General features: G+C 43.7%; 1 protein-coding gene across 1 annotated transcript in view; it reads right to left on the reverse strand.

Moving 5' to 3' along the window:
- Positions 1-902: 902 nt before the first annotated feature.
- The window catches only part of LOC143175161 (uncharacterized), an 86525-nt gene continuing 69097 nt past the window's right edge, over positions 903-18330 (reverse strand). The window contains exon 5 of the mRNA XM_076372800.1: positions 903-1089. Within this exon, the coding sequence (XP_076228915.1) occupies positions 1017-1089 (73 nt within the window). The 3' untranslated portion in view covers positions 903-1016. The remainder of the gene's footprint in view (positions 1090-18330) is intronic.

Consider the following 18330-nt stretch of genomic DNA (forward strand, 5'->3'; position numbering starts at 1 on the left):
TAAGGACGGTGCAACAACGACCCGCTTCGGGAACGAACATCCCCGGTATCCCTTTTTACTACGCCATCCACGGTTCCGATAGCGGAATGTCGACCGAGGAATCTCCCGAACGTCAGAGCAACGAGCGGGAAATGGAATCGTAAACCCTGTTCCGTCGAGTTTACAGAAAATTACTAACTGAACCACGAAAACAACCGGGAATGGTCCTCGTAACAGTAAATATCCTCATCGACACCCGCCGATACGATCAAACTCACTGAGTTAACTCCTACGCGGGCAATGGGAACGGCGTCTCGGGATATTCGAAACAGGCTGCGTGAATTTTCATTCCCCGAACGCTCCTTAATAACTCTTCTGGTTATCAGATCGAGGGAAAGAAGCCAAGCGAACGGGAAGAATTTATTTAAAATAGAAAACCACTTTGCAAACATGAATATCCTATGACTTAGGAATACGTCATCGGCAATGCGCGAGATAACAGAATCCTAGCTCCCTAAACGAATTTTTCACCGAATTAAATGGAACAAGTGAATGCGACAGAAATTGATTTAAAATACAGCAAACATGAATACAGGATAACGCAGGAATGCGTCATCGGCAGTGTACGCGTTAATAAAATTCCACCTGTGGATCAAGCAAATTTTTCACTCCATTGAAGGTAGGATTGACGAAGAAAATTAGTGCGACACTTTCGACACATTAAAAACTCTTTAGAACCGTCGAGAATCCTGTTTGACGACGCGGCCAGGTGAGAAAGAGCAACAGTATCGCGATACGCAGCTCGTGGCAGCGATTTCTGGCCGCGGGCCATGTTCACGACGGCAAGAGAGCCTCGCTTAATTAACCCTTTTATAAATATCCTTACAAGGCGTCCCTAATTTCCCTCTGGCGTCTCGGAGGGAAGCTTCATCGTCCCTGTTTCCCGGCGCCGCTTCCCCTCCAAGGTCTTCCGGTGATCCTGCGAAGGGTGGAAGGGCGCGGAAAGTGGCCTGCGTTAATTATCCGCGCTGGGAACTTCATTTCTCGCGTCTCTGCTTGTTTCCTTCGTCCTCATCCACTGTCCACCACCTCGAACCGAGAAACGCGGCTCTGAAAATATAGAATATTCGAATTCAGATCAAATGTACTAAGAAAGTCAGAAAACTAGAGAAAAAGTAACACTAAAACAAAGCTACTAGTCATTTCATATATACAAACTATTTTAATGATCGCGACAAAGAGAAGCTAATTGTTCCATTCCAGGATAACGATTCTCCATAAAATTTGATATTTAATATTATACCTTACATAACGCATCAATTTGTGAAATATTTAAATAACATAGCTTGATTGCTTAATTTATCTGCGAATTATCGTTGAATTAGTTTCAAACAATGTCGTCTTTACCTCATCAGAAAATGTTAAAATATTTCTACTGAAAAACTTCCGAGTGCAAAGAATTAACCCCTTGGCGTACAAAAACGAGTGCGACTCGTGATGAAGATTTCTAGACTAATTTAACAACAATCGATGTTATTCATTACCCACAACAAAGCAAACAACTATTTTGCTATCATCATTGTATTATCTTGAAATAAAGTTTCCACTTGAAGTAGGGTGGAAAATTTTGTTGTATTTTCATAAGTTGTCGATAGTAAAATATTACGAGCTTAGTACCGAAAGTAAATAGTACGCCAAGTTAACCCGTGTACATCGTGCGCTCTCGATATTTCCCTCTTGAAGCAGAATGTGTTTCTAATGACAATATCCGATCATCTGTTACCATAATAAACAAGGAAAACAAAATTCGGTCATTTCCAAGACCAAACATCAAGTCACTTATACGTTGACCAACAGCTACATTCAAACTTCCAAACCCAATTCCCTCGAAAGGTTTCAAACGACAAAATCTCAGTTCCATCTTCCAAGTCAGTACGCTAAGGGGTTAATAATGCATCCTTGTAGCAAGCCATTCATTTATCCGTTTACAACGTTATTACCGAGTCGGAACAAGAAACGTGATCGATAGCCAGATAGCGCACCCGGGAATAAAAATATTGATTGAAAAAAATCGTCCATTACTTCCCAGGGGAGAAAGACTTTCTAAAAGAGACCGGGACAAGATAACGCCGCGCGGAAACCAGTCGGCGCGGCGGGCCGGGCCGGGCGGATATTGAATTCCAATCCGAATCATTGACTCCTATCAGGCGACGATCATCCGAGATTAGTTCTGGCGGACGTGTTAACGCGGATACACCTTCGTCGGAGGCATTAGTGTCGCCGGGAACGCGCGTACGCACCGCCGATACCGGCCCGATAAAGAAATCCTGTACGCGCGGTCGTCGAACTTGCACGCCGGCGCAATTATCCTTCGGCCGGTCCGCTGCCCCGTACGATTTCCATTTTCTTGAGGCTGTAGCAGACCGGCGGACGGCCGATCCGCGAGGAATTCAGGACCGGCCGATTGATATCTCGCGGACCGTCAGCCGCGACAGGCGCGGGGCACTAATTTGCCGATACCGGCGCGCCGGGGACGCCGCGACATTTTGTATTGACAGATACGAGGTTTTTAATCGAGGATAATAAAAGTCGCGGGAATGAGACACGCTCGCGCGAACGCTGTCTTTCCGCCCCGCTCCCTCTTCGCGCGCAGCTGGTCCCCGCCGCGATCCGCGCGCGGTTTTCTCGTTTCGACGTGGAAAGCCGACCGTGCCGATACCACCGTCTACAGAGCGGTCAATAATCGGTAGAACTGTTTATGGAAATGGGTTTTCAGAGTGATGGAATGGATGAAGTTGATTGTAACTGATTCGGATGTTACACTTGATCAGTATGTTAGGTAGTTGATAATGGAAGTGGATGATAATGGAAGAATTAAGGAGAGGAATGAAGAATTGTGTCTTATGAGAAAGAAAGATATTTTGTAGATATTGTTGATTATCTTTGAAAGACGAGGTTACATGTAAGGCGTCAACCGCTTAATTTGCACGCTCGAGTTAATTCGATTCATAACAGTGTGAAAGCAAAGAAAAAAATCGTTTTATTGATATTTATCATTTACATGGGATTGTAAGCTATAACATTTATTCAAGATTAAAATATAGCCTTCTCCACGGAACAGAAGCGCAGTATATCAAAATTGATTTTTTCTTAAAAAAAACTGCGTTAAGGGGTTAATGCAGTAGTCGAAAAACGGCAGGTTCCTTTTTGAACAACCTGTACACGGGGGCCGTGTCAAGTTACGTAAAAACGGTTTGGCGCCGACTCGTTAATACGCGTGTCGTACAATCTGTAGCTTTCAGTGGACCGACAAAACTCATTAATAATGCCCACTTAACTAATTTCCCGTCACGCGTCGATGCGCGACCCACTGCGGCCGGCTTTCAATCGCGGCCGGGAATCTCGTAACCGATCGAGAACCGCCTCGGACACTTTTTGCCGTTTTATCAACCGCAACGCGCGCCCGGGAACACGGAACGGGACACGTACGCGTGCATACACGCGCGCCTAGTTCGGGTTAGCATATTTTCCTAGCCCCCCCTGTTCGCGCCTAAATATTTCAACGGACACCGCGAGTCCAGCTGCGGAACGATCGCTCGCGTCTTTCCGATGAATTATTCGCGAGCGTTAATCATCGGGGAGGAGTCTCGTCGTTTCGTACATTGGCTCGAGCGCCGAGACGCGGAATGGATCACGTAAACGAAGACAGTCGAACGCGTTCAATATTTATGGCGCGCGTGAAAAGACTGTTTACAGTTTTGATTATGTATACACCGCATGGAAATGCGATGCACGCGGTTAGAAACTTTAGGCGAGTTTCCTTTCGGGATCCGCGCACAATGGGGACTTTACTGTTACTCGAAACGACGCAGCCTGTACTCTCCGAGAAAATATTCTCTTTGTTGACGCCGCGGCGGTACGGAAAAAGTACCGTTCCCGATTCTACTTGTGAAATCGAAGGCAGAATGCAAAGCGACTCTGCTCGGGCGATTCTACATTCTCCGGGAATGTAGCATTTAAATGTAGCGTTCGAACGAGGGGAAGGATTAACGTTGTTCACTTTGTAGACCATTCTGCAGCAGATCTTCTACGCTTTCTCAAATAGAGATTCACGAGGATCTTCGATGTTTTATACATGGCTTGTTTCGCGTTGACAGAAAATAAAAACTCTTATCAAGTATTCAACCCTTTGCACTTGCGAGTTACTCACTTGTCACTTAATATACAGTAAACCTACAAAAATTGATATTTGATATTATACTTTGTACAATGCATCGATTTCAGAAATATGTGATTTTTCTTCCTTAGTTTTGCAAAATATCTTTATCTCGTCACTGTTAAAATATTTCTAGCGAAAAACTTCCGAGTGCAGAGGGTTACAACCCTTACAAATCACAAACCACAGTCACAAATCTTATATTACAATCGTCTTCGATTTCAAAGCATCGGTCATCGACCATCAACCAGTGTGTCCACTATCAACAATTCTGTGCATCCAGTGCAACCCTAACCGCGCAGTCCGCAATCGAATTCAGATACACGGAGGACGCGGAGACCTTCGGCGGCGCGTTTTCGCCTGATTTTTTTTCGCGCGGAATTACAAAACACCGGTCCGGACAGCCGGCGGACAACGGGACTTCACGTACAAGTACTATTGTGACAGCATCGACACCGATCCCCAGGCCCCGGCGTAATCGATACACACCGCCGCTTTCGTCCGACTATCAAATGGATCTCGGGGTCCCATTCGCAGCTCGCTCTCCTCGCGGACTGGCTATCGATTCGGTATCATTCCCGGCCGCCACCTGAGAGTGTTTTCGCGTTGTCGTCGAGTGACACGCGTGACGAGCCCGCATTTTGCATCGTTAAAAGACAATCTCGCGTCCATCGAGCCGACCGCGGCGCAAAACAGAGAGAGGAGAAGTGGACTGGCCTCGCCATTGTCCGTGGACGGCATCGACGCTCGTTTCGACGGCCACCGACGGTCGCTTCCGGTAACGAGCGCCAACGAAAACTCTTTTTCCCTCCGGTGAAAATGGTACATGGAAAGCGTATTACTCCGCTTCCAACGACTTTGCCACCTGTTCATTGTCCGAGGATGAAGTATATTTTGCGACTTTGATATAAAGTTTTACCCATTCGCTGCCAAGGACGGGTATACTCGTCTTCCATAAAATCAAAGACGAGTATACTTGTCGTTGGCAATCAGAAGGCAACAGGACTCGACTCGAAATTTGCTCATTCAGAAGTATGTTATAATATATTGAAAGTAGGACGAGTATACTCATCTTTGGCGGAGTGTTATGCGTTGCCAAGACGAGTATACTTGTCCTACTTTCAATATATTATAACATACTTTTGAATAAGCAAATTTCGAGTCGAGTCCTGTTGCCTTCCAACGACGAGTATACTCGTCTTTGATTTGATGCATGTGAATGACTATGTATGATAATATATGTGCTTTTACCAAAAAATAACAGAACTTTGGTAGACAGTAACATTCAAAATATAAATGGCAATGGGAGTAGCTTCATATAATATAGGCTTAACCCTCTATAGGCTCGTGTAACTTTGAAGTCACGTGTCAGTATAGTGACGTCTTGTTGATCTATTTCATTTTGCACTCAAAGTGGTGAATGAAATTGAGTAATCGGTTAACTGCAACGTTTATACGCTCAAACGTGAAAGTCATTGTAACTTGAAAGTTACGAAATATATTCGTTTGATGAAATTATTGAAACTATTGAATATATTGTTCATTCGTATTCATGTGTGGATATTTATTAACTTTGTACCATATAGATTTTGTTACAATCGTGAACAAAAATTCGGCCCATAGAGGGTTAATTTAATAGGTCAATTATTTCAGTCATTTCTCTAGGACCTCGCAGACAGTTACAAAGATCTCGCAGAAAAGGGCTAAACACATTCCAAGGGAATAAAAAGAATTCTCATCTCGGAGAAGGTAGGGCTTCCAGAAGTAGGGCTTTCGCCGAGAACTCCCTCGAGCTTCGAAAGATAGACGTCAAACCGAGCAACACAACTGAAGCGATAAAACAGAGCAGAGTGTTACATAAATAAGATTCCTAGATCAATCCCGGTGAACTAGTTCCTCGTATTATTCAACTTCCGATCTTCTATTTCAGTTTCTAGACCACTTCGCGAGCCAACACGCTAAGATACAGCGAACGACAGGACAAGATCCAAGCTTCCCATTCGACATTAACGATCCCGAGGCGCAACATAGTCCACGTAACGAACGGAGAACGGTCGCGCCGTCGACGTCGGCTCCGGGAATAACACCTCGTTCCCTTTATTAAAGCGACGCGCGGCCGCGACCGAGCTTTGAAGCATGATCAAACGTGACCGTGACGGAAAACGAAAGGAACGAGAGCGAACGGATGACGAAGATCGACGAGACGGCCGTTGACGAGCGGCGCGGCGCGGCGCGCGAGCGAACGCGCGAACGCCGGATTAGCCGTCCGGAACGCGTCCATACCAAAAACTCTCGCGCGAGGCGTTCTATATTTCGGCGCCGATTAATTCGCCGCTTAATTGACGGGGCAATTAGCGGCGGACGGTGGGCGTTCTCCGGGTGCTTGCTTATCGCGCGAGCCGAACGGGGATTGGCTGTACAGGCCGACTCAGGAATGCCGGGTCCAAATCCACTTGTCTCCTTGACACGGTCATTTTTCCGCTTATCGCGTCGGCCGCTCTGTCAGGCACATATCACGCTTCGACTTCTACCGGAGACCACTGTCACGGATACGTGGCAGCCGGGATTTCGCAAGACGCCTTGGAAAAATAGGAGAAACCACGGAGTTTTATCCATTGAATGTCGAAACAAAACTATATGAAACTATGTAAAACCAGATAAAGCTATATAAAACTACATAAAACTATATAAAACAATATTAAAATGTGAAATACTGTATAAAACTATATAAAACTATACAAAACTATATAAGACTATATAAAAATATATAAAACTATATAAAACTATATGAAACTATATGAAACTATATGAAACTATATGAAACTATATGAAACTATATGAAACTATATGAAAATGTGAAATACTGTATAAAACTATATAAAGCTATACAAAACTATATAAGACTATACAAAAATATATAAAACTATATGAAACTATGTAAAACAATATAGAACTATATAAAACGATATAAAAGGGAGAAATACTATATAAAACAGTACACTTTCCACAGTGGACGTTCGACGTTTCTCGAAGTTAATGGGATAAGCATTTTTTCCTGTTCAATCGTGCGACGAACGTGGATGTTAACAGCGATATCGTACAGACGCCAATGGGCATAATAGATTTGAATAGCCCTGGATATCGCGGCGTCGCGCAATATCGTTTTGCCTACTATCATCGCTAATGGAGTTTTAACAAGTGTAAAATCAAGTAACGGCGCGGTAGCGCGCTACTCTCGCTGAAAAATCTGATACGCGTCGGCCGCCGGGCAGATTTATGACGGCACTACGTGGCAATAATTTTTAATTACTTCTCGCATCGGCGATACCGTCGCGGCGGGGATTGATATTAATTTTCCCCGCCGGCCGTACGTCACGTAATGAAAGCACGCTAATGGACCATGTTTTATGCAGTCCCGCGGCCAAATAAACAACGCCGCCCGGTAAAAATCGGCTGCGGCCGGGCTCGCGCTGCTGGGACATGTTCATACGTGTCCTTTGATCCCCGGGATCGGCAGAATGCCAACCTCCACATATTCGTGATCAAGGTACGAATCGCGGCCGAATCGTTAACATTCGCTACCGGAAACACGTGTCGCTGAGCATGCAAAGTCCCGGTCGTAAAATCTAGGCCTACTTCGTCCGCCGATACGCTCGCCTCGAGAAAACTGCGGACAGATCCTTCGTCCGCGGGGAAACGTTTGAAAAGGCCCTTTCGAACGTTTCCTGAACGCGAATCGAATGGCTGCGTGTTTCTCTGACTGTTAGCTGTGCGAATTTCCTGAATGCTTCAGGAAAATGCTACTGAACGTTCTGGGAAAACTGTTCTTCGATGAGTGGCGTTGAACTTGTTTTTAACCCTCTATGGGCCGAATTTTGTTTTGTGATTATAATCAAATTTATGCAGTATGAAGTTAATAAATATGAACGTATAAACACAAATTAACAACTACAAATTCAGTAGTTTTAATAATTTGAAACGAATATATTTTGTAACTTTGAAGTTGCAATGACGTTGAACGTAAATGCCTGTGTGTACAACAGTTTGAGTTAATTAATTATTTAATGTCGTTCGTCGTTTTTCAATGAAAAAGCCTATAGAGGGTTGAATTAGACACGGTTAGAAGTTAACCCTTAGCACTCCTCATAGTTTTGTGATACATCAGCAACTGCCAATTTTGATAGTAGTCCTACTGAAAATTAATAATGTTATAACATTTCTTAGACCTAAATTCCCTTCTCAGTACAAACTTTGTACATTCGGAAGATCTAAGAATCTTAAGGTAGTTTCCTTAAAATTCACTAAAATATTTAATACTAGAACCGGTGCAATATTGGAGCCTACGGAGTTCAAATGCTTAAAAATGTACCACTACAATCACCGACGCTCCCCTTTCCAGTATCTGAAATTTATGGCGTTCAATGCGTTACGAACCGATTTCCGATTTCACGTTGATCTAGGTTCCCATCCAGATTATTCCAGACGAACCCGCAATTATTACAGTAATCGAAAGCGTCCTTCTCCGATGGTTTAACCGGCGAACTAACAAGCTCCCCGAAATGATCGGAAACAGAAGAACAAAGTAATCCAAACTCAAGCAGACCCGATGGAGAACGAACGAGTTAAACGAGCGGAACGGACGTGTGAATTTGAAAAGCGATTTAGTCGCCGCGGCGATACCGTCGGCTCTGAAACGCCGGTTCTCTGTTGGTTCCCTTTGCTAGATTCGTCGCAGGAATGTCGCCGGAGGAATTCCCAATCAATACGGCGGGAACCGTCGATGCATGTCTTTTTTATAGGAGAGCGGGACAGACGCGCGGCTCGGCGCGGCGCGGCGCGAAAGGGAGAGCGCCGAGGAGAAAGAGACCGGGCAACAAGGATACCATTCAATTGGAAAACTCATTGTACGGCCGGTAGTGACAATAAGTCGTATCGTTCCCCGTGCACGGTCGCCAGGAATTTGTTGCACGCGCAATGCAATCCGATTAAAACGTCGGTGTATAAACTTGAGAACTTTGGTTTGCGATTGTCCCGCGGAGGGAAGACACAAAGGGGTTTTTGTTGATTGAAGAGTACCCCGGGTACCCTCTACACGCTTCCGTCAGCTCGCTCGAAAGTCGACTCCTCAAAGGACTTTAATGAATAGAAGCATTTACTATTCTTCCCTACACAGATGTAATTATAAAACCATTCTTTTGTTTCAGGGGCTCCATTGAAGGCAGCGGGGCGGGGAGGGAACGTCCGTCCGCTGAAACCGGGGCCCCATTGTGCCGCGACGTTCCTAGTCATTCGATTTAAATTATGCTCGCTTGTCGCGCGCTCTCGATTCATCTCTCTCCATCCCCGTCCACCTCTCTCCCTCTCGCCGACTGCGCCACTCGGTCGCCGATGAAAGAGACCGAGCGCGTCCGAGCGAACCGCAGCGATACGCTCAATTCGACGGATGAAAATTGCCGCGGACCGTGATTATGCGTCGCTTTCGATAAAATCAGTGTTTTATCCCGTACCGGTGCCCGTATCTTCGGCCATTGTACGGCAACAAGTCTCAATTAACGAATTATTCATTTCTACAGATCGAATGGCTGGATTAAACATCTGTCGTTTAGTCGGCTTCCGAACTGTACATTGGATTGCCTCTTTGGAAAATGGTTTTTCTGAAGTGAACCGAATTGTAAGTTCTATCGGAGAGTAAATTAGAAGTGTCAACACCTACGTCAGAAATAATGCTCTCTATGGAAGTGCTATTACATACTGACTTGGACAAATTTTCTGAAACAAGGAAAACATTTAACATAGGAATATCGCTAGAAGAAACTATTGGGAACTTGACTTGTAAAACTAGACTTATAAGTTCTATTAGAGAATAAACTAGAACGAAGTGTCACCACCTACGTCAGGAATAATCTGCTCTCTATGGAAGTGCCATTACGTACTGACTTACACACACTTTCTGAAACGAAGAAAACATTTAACATAGGAACATTGCTAGAAACTATTGGAAACCCAGAGAAGATAGAACAAAGTCTAAGATTTCTGAAAGTGATCGGAATACATGATACGAATTAACAATGTATTCAATAGCTTCAATACCTTCACCAAATATATCTTCTAACTTTCAACGACATTAAACTTTCACGCTTAAGAGTATAAAAGCATAAGTTAACTGATTACTCAATTCACCACTTTGAGTGCACAACGAAATAAATCAACAAGATGCCAATATACTGATATGACTTCAAAGTTACATAGGCCTACAGAGGGTTAACTCTAATGAACTTGTAAACTCTCTGCTAGTCGCTAATGACCCAAGTGCGACTATAAATAAATATAAAAAAAGCTAGAACATTCTGAAAGTTTCCGAGACTTCCCTTAACACTAGATTTACGGAACCCGTCAATTTGACGGATACCGAATTCTATCAACATTACTTAGCAACAGTTTAAGTATATTTCGATTCGTGCAATTATACGCATACGCGTTGTAATACGGTTTCGAAGCTACAATTTTCGTAATTTACATGAAAGAACACCTAACTTTCTAGAAGCAATAGAATAAAGTGTAGAATAAACGTCCGTAAATCTAGTGTTAACCACCTAACTTGATAAAACCTTCACACAATATTACTCATAGTAACACAATTATTACACAGAATCCCTCAACCCCAAGACGCTGACCAAAAAGAACAGCGACGCTCGTTCGAAAGCAATTACCGCGAAGAATAGCGCAAACGCGGTTAACTGAATTTTCGGGGCGAATCAACAGCGGAGGAAGAGGGCCGGGCCAATAACAAACACAATTAACGCGGATACCGTGGCATCGGTACGCAATCGCATATGCAAAGGAGGCCCGGCCGAATAACCACCGGGCCTCCGCGCGGCTGCGTGATAATCAATCATCGATATGTTTGCGCGTTTCCAGCGAAGACGCGGACCCGCCGTGTTTATTTTGCGTGTCTGCGCGCTTTGAGCCGAGCCGCGTTACCACGAATTCCCATTTCTATTAGCGGGTCCAGGGTCCGCGGCGTTTCCAGACGTCGAACGTTGTTTCCGCGACGGCGACGAGTAGAATTCCGTGTACCAGACGCGAGAGGGTCCTCGACTGCGTTTCCCGAATTCCCTGCCGGGCGGCCGGAGGACCTCGGGAGGAACCTACGGGACCCACGCTCGATCCATCGATCCCCCGACTCCTCCAGACGGTCTGGCAGACCTCTTCCCGCGATCGTCGCCGGCAATCAAAGGCAACGCGCAGCCTCCGCGTCAACGACGATCAACCCGACGGATCTTCGAAGAGTTCGAGAAACGACGGTGAATTTATTGACGGTTCAATGTGTAGCATAGTGAGGTAGAGTAAGGGACAACGTCTGATCGGTTGGAGGATGTTGGATATGGGGACTACGTGCAAGATGAGAACCACTCGTGAATCTATTTACCACCCACGCTCGCCGTGTGTTCAATTATTTAGGCTTCGGTACTGTTGTTAGCGAGATCGAATCCCTGGATGCTTCCGTGCCGGATGCTGGGGTGGGAGTGCTAACCTTGGGAGGAGATGATCGTTTGTGACTTTATTCGGGAGTGGTATTAATGATGCTGTGCAGCTCGTCTAGAGTACGATGGAATCTTTGGAATTGGTGTGGAATTGTTTGGGATTGATGACGGTAGGAAACGTTTGTTCAGAGGCGACTGTTTCTGGAATACAGGCAGATCTATTGAGATTTCACCGTTGATTTCTATATTTCGATCTAGGGAATTTAACAGCGGTTTGAGTAGTCTCGCTATTGGTATATTAGATTCCCAATTTTCACTCTAGAATACTTGATACGATTAATATGTAATCATAAAAATTCTAATGGATTATTCTCAGTTTCTTCAGATAGTAACTATAGTGTGGAATAAATAGACAGGTGTAATAATATATAAAACTATATAAGAATGTGCAAAACTATATAAAACTATATAAAACTATATAAAACTATATAAAACTATATAAAACTATATAAAACTATATAAAAAGGTATAAAACCATATAAAACTATATAAAACTATATAAAACGGTGTAATACCATATAAAACTATATAAAACTGAATAAAACTACATAAAACTGCATAAATTTCAAGTGAAACTGTTTTCAAGATCATTTCGAATACTCAATGCTCCCAAGATCTCAGTTTCTTCAGACGTTCATCAGCGTTCAAGCGAAACTGCCTCCATACATTTCAAATATCCAATATAAGATATCCATAATATCAATAATCTCGAAACGAAAAATCGAAACCAGCCATTCCGTCTGGCACGGTGGTTCCAGTGTTAAATAAAAACGAGCGATCAAAGCCGAGGAAAGTCCGAATATCGCGTCAAAAGAAAATTTCAAAGCGCAGGATTGACGGGCACCCACCCACAACATCCGTCTGAAGCAGCGGCCAGCGATACCCTTTTGAGTATCGAACGGCGCGACCGTTCGAAACGTTTCATCTTGGCCACCCCCCCCCCCCTGCCAGTTCACGGCAAAACCGCGCCAATTACACGGCAGCGCGAATTTATTCGCTCGAAACGAAACGTCTCTGTTCCCGGCGTCCGCGGCACCCGGACCGTGCTAATTGTATCTCGCGTGTCACCGATTCGGCCAATTAATGGACCCTTTTCGCGGTGCGCGCCGCGCGGCCCGCGTTTGCGGCGTGTGTCTTCAATTCCTCATTCTCACGACAGCGCCGCGACCCGCCGGACAAAAAGCCGCATCGACGATTTTTAATTAAAACCCGCCGTGTTTCGCGCGCTGGACGAACGACCTAACTCGATTGCTCGTTTCGATGCTCCTCTCTTTGTTCCCCTCGCTTCGCCCAGCTCTCTGCCGACACTTTTCCGCGTCGGTCGGTTTTTCACTGCGAAACAACGAAAGATCGACCGTTGAACTTTTCTAGCCGGACCCTTCGCGGGAATTCGACGTCTAATTGATGGCGACGCGTGTGTCGCGGCTTTATTGAATTGCTTGTTGCATTTCGTGATGGAGCTGCGTCGTGAAACTGTGATTAGATGTTTAACCGAATTAGAGTTTCTTTATCAATGGATGTGATAGTCCATAGAGAAAGAAGTTACTAGTTACTTATATTGATGAGTTAACCCTTAGCACTCCAGGTTGTTTTGTAATCTATTGCTAAGCTATTGAAGCTTAAGCTTCAGCTTCATCTGCTGAATATTTCGATATTTCAAAGAATCTTCGCGAAGGGTTAAATATTGAATTTTCTAATTTTACTGCGTCAAATCAAACGGTGACTCAGACCTCTCGAGTGCTGGAATTACTCAAACACCAAGAGATCAGCTCGTAGTTTCTGTTTCTCCTGTCATTTAACCCTTAGCACTCCAGATGCTACTGTAATCTATCAGCAGCTGCTAATTTTTATAGTATTCCTAGCGAAAGTGAGAAATATAACATTTCTTAGTTATATTTTAATTATATATATAATTTTAGTTTTTTCAAGATTCATTAAAATATTTAATATTATAACTGGTGCAACATTGGAGCCTACAGAGTTCAAAGGGTTTTGCACTCGGAAGCTTTTCACTAGAAACATTCGACACTTTCCGACGAAATAGACACTTCGAAACGAATGAGAAAACATACGCCAATTAAGAAACACAGCTATTTTATAGAAATATTTCACATATCGATGCATTGTACACAACTTAACTTGGCGTACTATTTACTTTCGCCTCTAATCTCATGTACCATCTTGCTATCGACAATTTTGAAGAAATACTGTTGCAATATTGCCTACAAAGTTCAAAAGATTAAGCTTACCGATCGTATCTCAATATCAACCGATTTATAACATATCACGAAACACGTACTCCGGTAAATATCAAATGGAACGTAATTCATCTAATTGTCAAACGTTAATACGAGAAGAATATTATAGAACACAGGCGCGTATCTCGTCTGAAAGGAGATCCACGATTGATTCATCGCGGCGGACAGTAATGCGCGCAGGTCCCGTTGTCGGTGAGCAAAGATTAACGAAGCGTGGAATAATTGCGCGGCTCTCATTAGCACGTCTATCCATCGTCTCGAAACTGGACCAGAGGAGATGAATGGGCCGGCCGGTCGACCCGGGCACCGCGGAAAGCGAGGATCGCGCGTGGCTAAAGAGGATTCGCGTGTTCCGTCTAGTAATTAGCCGTGATGCGAGCTGGAGATCCGCGCGCCGCGGGTACATCAAGTAGCCTTTCGAACGGACCGTGTAAAAAGCTTTCAACGGCGGCCGAGCGATACGGGCATCGGTCACGGACCGCGGGGCCATATATTTTTCAACCCTTCATACGTTCCACGGTGCTCCAGGTATACGGTCATCTATTCTCGCCTTTGGTCCACGCGGCTCCCGTCTCCTCTTTTTTCCGCGCTACGGTTTTCGATGTTATTCACAGTCGCCAGCCGCACGTGCGTTTCACAACGGGACGTCCCCGAGGCAAGACGCTGGCACACTTTCCGGAGCCCTTCCTCGTTTCGAGGGCTAAACCGAGCGACGAGGAGGAAACGGAACGGTCTCGATGATCATTTTATCGTGTCTCTTGGACATTAGAGGATTCTAAGCACTTCGCGATATGAATGTACATCGAAACGTTGTTCAGTTGTAACTTTAGTGTAACTTAGCGCTAATGGATTGATTGAACTTTTAGGAAAATTCAAATTTGATTTTGACTGTAGAAGTCTGTGCTATTTGTGTTTTGACTATGGAACTCTAGGGAATTTTTACTGGTTGCTTTAGAACGATAGATGAGGTAACATTTTAGGCAACGAATATCCAGTTTTTTAAATTTTCAACATTCAGAAACTATAGAAAGAAGTTCCTAGAAAAAAACGAGTAAATCCTTTAATAACTAAAAAGAATGTTATTTATTCCATTACTACTTACAAAAGTCAGAAAATTTAGAAAAATGGACATTGGCTTTAGAACGATAGATGAGCTAACATTTAGGCAACGAATGAATCATGATATGGTCTATTTTTCTAAATTTCCTGACTTTTGTAAATTCCAATAGAATAAATAATATTCTTTTTAGTTATTAAAAGATTTACTCGTTTTCCTAGGAAGCACTTCTATAGTTTCTGAATACGTTGTACAATCATTTCCCTAACCAAAACATTAATTTTCTCAATTTTTCTTCTGCCTTAAACCACATTGGCTTCAGCGGTCTCAAATCTTAGTATCAAATCTTTCCAGAAAGTCACAGAAGAACATTAGATCGTGTTAAAATTAACTTGGAAGGATCAGGAGGAAGTCTTTTCGAAAAGGGGATGGCACCCTCTGTAACGGCGGCTGGACCAACAGCGCTCATACAAGAAGAGAACGATCTCGACGACAATTTTATTTCTCCTTATCGACAGCACGTGCGACCATTCTCCTTCCGCGGTTCGTTTCCCGAGTTTTCTTTGCTGCCCTGATATATTGCCACTCTCGCTTTCACGCTTACAGACTGATTAATGGCGGGGTGACGGCGGTTCACGCGACGCGTTTCATCGATTTTCGATCAGCTTCCGTTCTAGCCAGTTTCCTCGCTATATGGAAAACCAGGGACGTATCGGGGCGTGAGTGAAGTAGAAACGAGCTGATTGAAGGAACGATGATGTACTTCAGTGGTATAAACGGCACGGGGTTGAGAGTTTCCAATATTGCAGCACCTATGCTCGTCGCGATTCAATTTCATTCTGAAATGTCCAATAATAATACCTAATAGCGTCGAACCACACATCGAAATGTCCTTCAGTTCCCACGAAAACAAAATCTTGCGATCTCTCAAAGATAAAACTGTAGAATAATGATATTACCAAAATATCCTCCAAAGGGGATGGAGAATATTAAATAGACACAGATCGACTTCTAAAATAATAATTTCCAAATTGACCCTTGATGAATAAACATTCGTCTAAATATTCCAACTACCACCTTCGGAAATTCGAGTTCAGCACACTCAACATCTCTAAACACTTCAAACATTAACACTAGGTTTACGAAACCCGTCAATTCGACAGATATTGAATTTCTTAAATATTATGTAGTAACAGTTTAATCTTCTGCGGACGAAGATTCTTTGAAATATACAAAACATTCAGCAGATGAAGCTAAATTATATATCAGTTACTCAAATGATAGGAAAAGAGAAACTACGTGCTGATCTCTTGGTGTTTGAGTAATTAAATTATTTGTTTATGACTTAATCTTCGAAACATGGAAACTTCATCTCGCCGAAGTGTCGTCCGCAAAGGGTTAAGTCGATCTTGATTCAATTATGCGAATACGCAGTACTCTGGTTTTGAAGCTACAATTTATATAAACGAACACATAGTTCTCTGGGAACAATAGAATAAAGTATAGAACAAATCTCCATAAATCTAGTGTTGATTTAACACGTTCCCCTATTTTCTAATTAAAATCTAACAGTGTCTCTCTCAAACTGTACCACACTGTTCGAGTTAAACAGAAGAAATATAATAATACGCGAGCCTTAACTCGTCTTCTACGAGTTTAGTAACTAGAATGTCTAGTCTAGTTTTCCAAAATGGAAGAAAAATAAATATTAAATCATTCGATTGAATTGCATCACTATAACTGCGCGTCCATCACCGCATTAGATAGTATTATTTACAATATAGAAACATTTTCGAATAATCATCGTTTAATTGAGCGAACTAAATTCGATTTGATTGGTGGTCACCGGTGACCGTGGCATTCAACGAACCGACACAGCGATTCAATATACCGAGGACACGATGTTCTCCAGCGGCGATCGGGTGGCATCGGTCTCCCCAGAGTTTCCCGGGGATCGGTTTAAAGAGGACGACGAGGCACGTATCGCGGCGAAATTGAACGTCACCGGCGGTCTTCCTCCGCAGGACACCGTCGGGATACGGTGTTGTAAGTTAACGCGCCGCGTTCCCGCCTCGCCTCCGGAGTACGTAAATCTCGCCGCTGGTACCGGAACTCGCTTAGCGGCAGATTTAGTACGAGGCGTCGACTCCGCCTAGAAACCGCGGAGGTTCGAGTTAAATGGTTTATGCAAGACCGAACGAAGCGGTAATGAAGTTCTCCCGCCAGGCCGTGTACAAGGATAATCTACGGTGGTCCCGATTTATCGTCCGTTTATAATGCGTTTACCCGTTGGCCCCGCGCGCGACCGGCGCCTTTAACCGGCCGGGACGCTCGCGCGACGATTTCGTGGTTCAACGGATGCCGGGCATATTTGACCGTCACCTCCGTGGGACGTTCTCGTTGGAGGACGTCGCGGTTTGAATTGTCTGGAAGAAGAGGGATTGCCGTGGAAACCCTTGACAGAGGAGGAATTGCAAAGGAAGGGCTTGGAGAAGCAATTTCGTGAGGATGTTCTTGGTGAGAAAATTGTTTAGAAAAGTAGGGGTTGATTAGAAGGGTTGGATGAAATAGGAATTGGGAAGGAAAGTGGAGAAGTAGAATTTGTCGAAGAAAGTGAAACTTCTTTGTGAAGTTAGGATTGGTGAGAAAATTGTTTAAAGAAGTAGGTGAGGTAGGTATTGGCGAGAAAATTGTTTAAAAAAGTAGGCGAAGTAAGTATTGGTGAGAAAATTGTTTAAAAAAGTAGAGATTGGTTAGAAGGGTTGGATGAAGCAGGAATGGAAGGAAAGTGCGCGGAGAAGTAGAATTTGTTGAAGAAAGCCTTGATGGAGGAAAAATTGTAAAAAAAGGGCTTCGAGAAGCAATTTCGTGAGGATGTTCTTGGTGAAGTTGAGATTGGTGAGAAAATTGTTTAAAGAAGTAGCGATTGATTAGGGAGGTTGTATGAAATAGGAATTAGGAAGGAAAGTGGAGAAGTAGAATTTGTTGAAGAAATCCTCGATGGAGAAGAGATTGTAAAGAAACCTGTTGAAGTAGGAATTGTCGAGGAAATTGTTTAGAAAGATAGAGACAGTTAAGAAGTCTGAATAAACTAGAAACGATGGAGAAGAGTCTCTAAGGAAGCAGAGTTTACTGCAGGAAATCTGGAAAGGGTAGAACTTGTTAAGAAAAACCCTAGGGCAAGAGAAACAGGCAAAAAGAGACTACGCGGAAGCTGAAATTGCGAATAGAAATCCAGGTGAAGCGGGAATTTTCTAGGAAACACTGAATAAGCAG

Source organism: Nomia melanderi, chromosome 12, assembly GCF_051020985.1.
Source record: "Nomia melanderi isolate GNS246 chromosome 12, iyNomMela1, whole genome shotgun sequence".
Lineage (NCBI taxonomy): Eukaryota > Metazoa > Arthropoda > Insecta > Hymenoptera > Halictidae > Nomia > Nomia melanderi.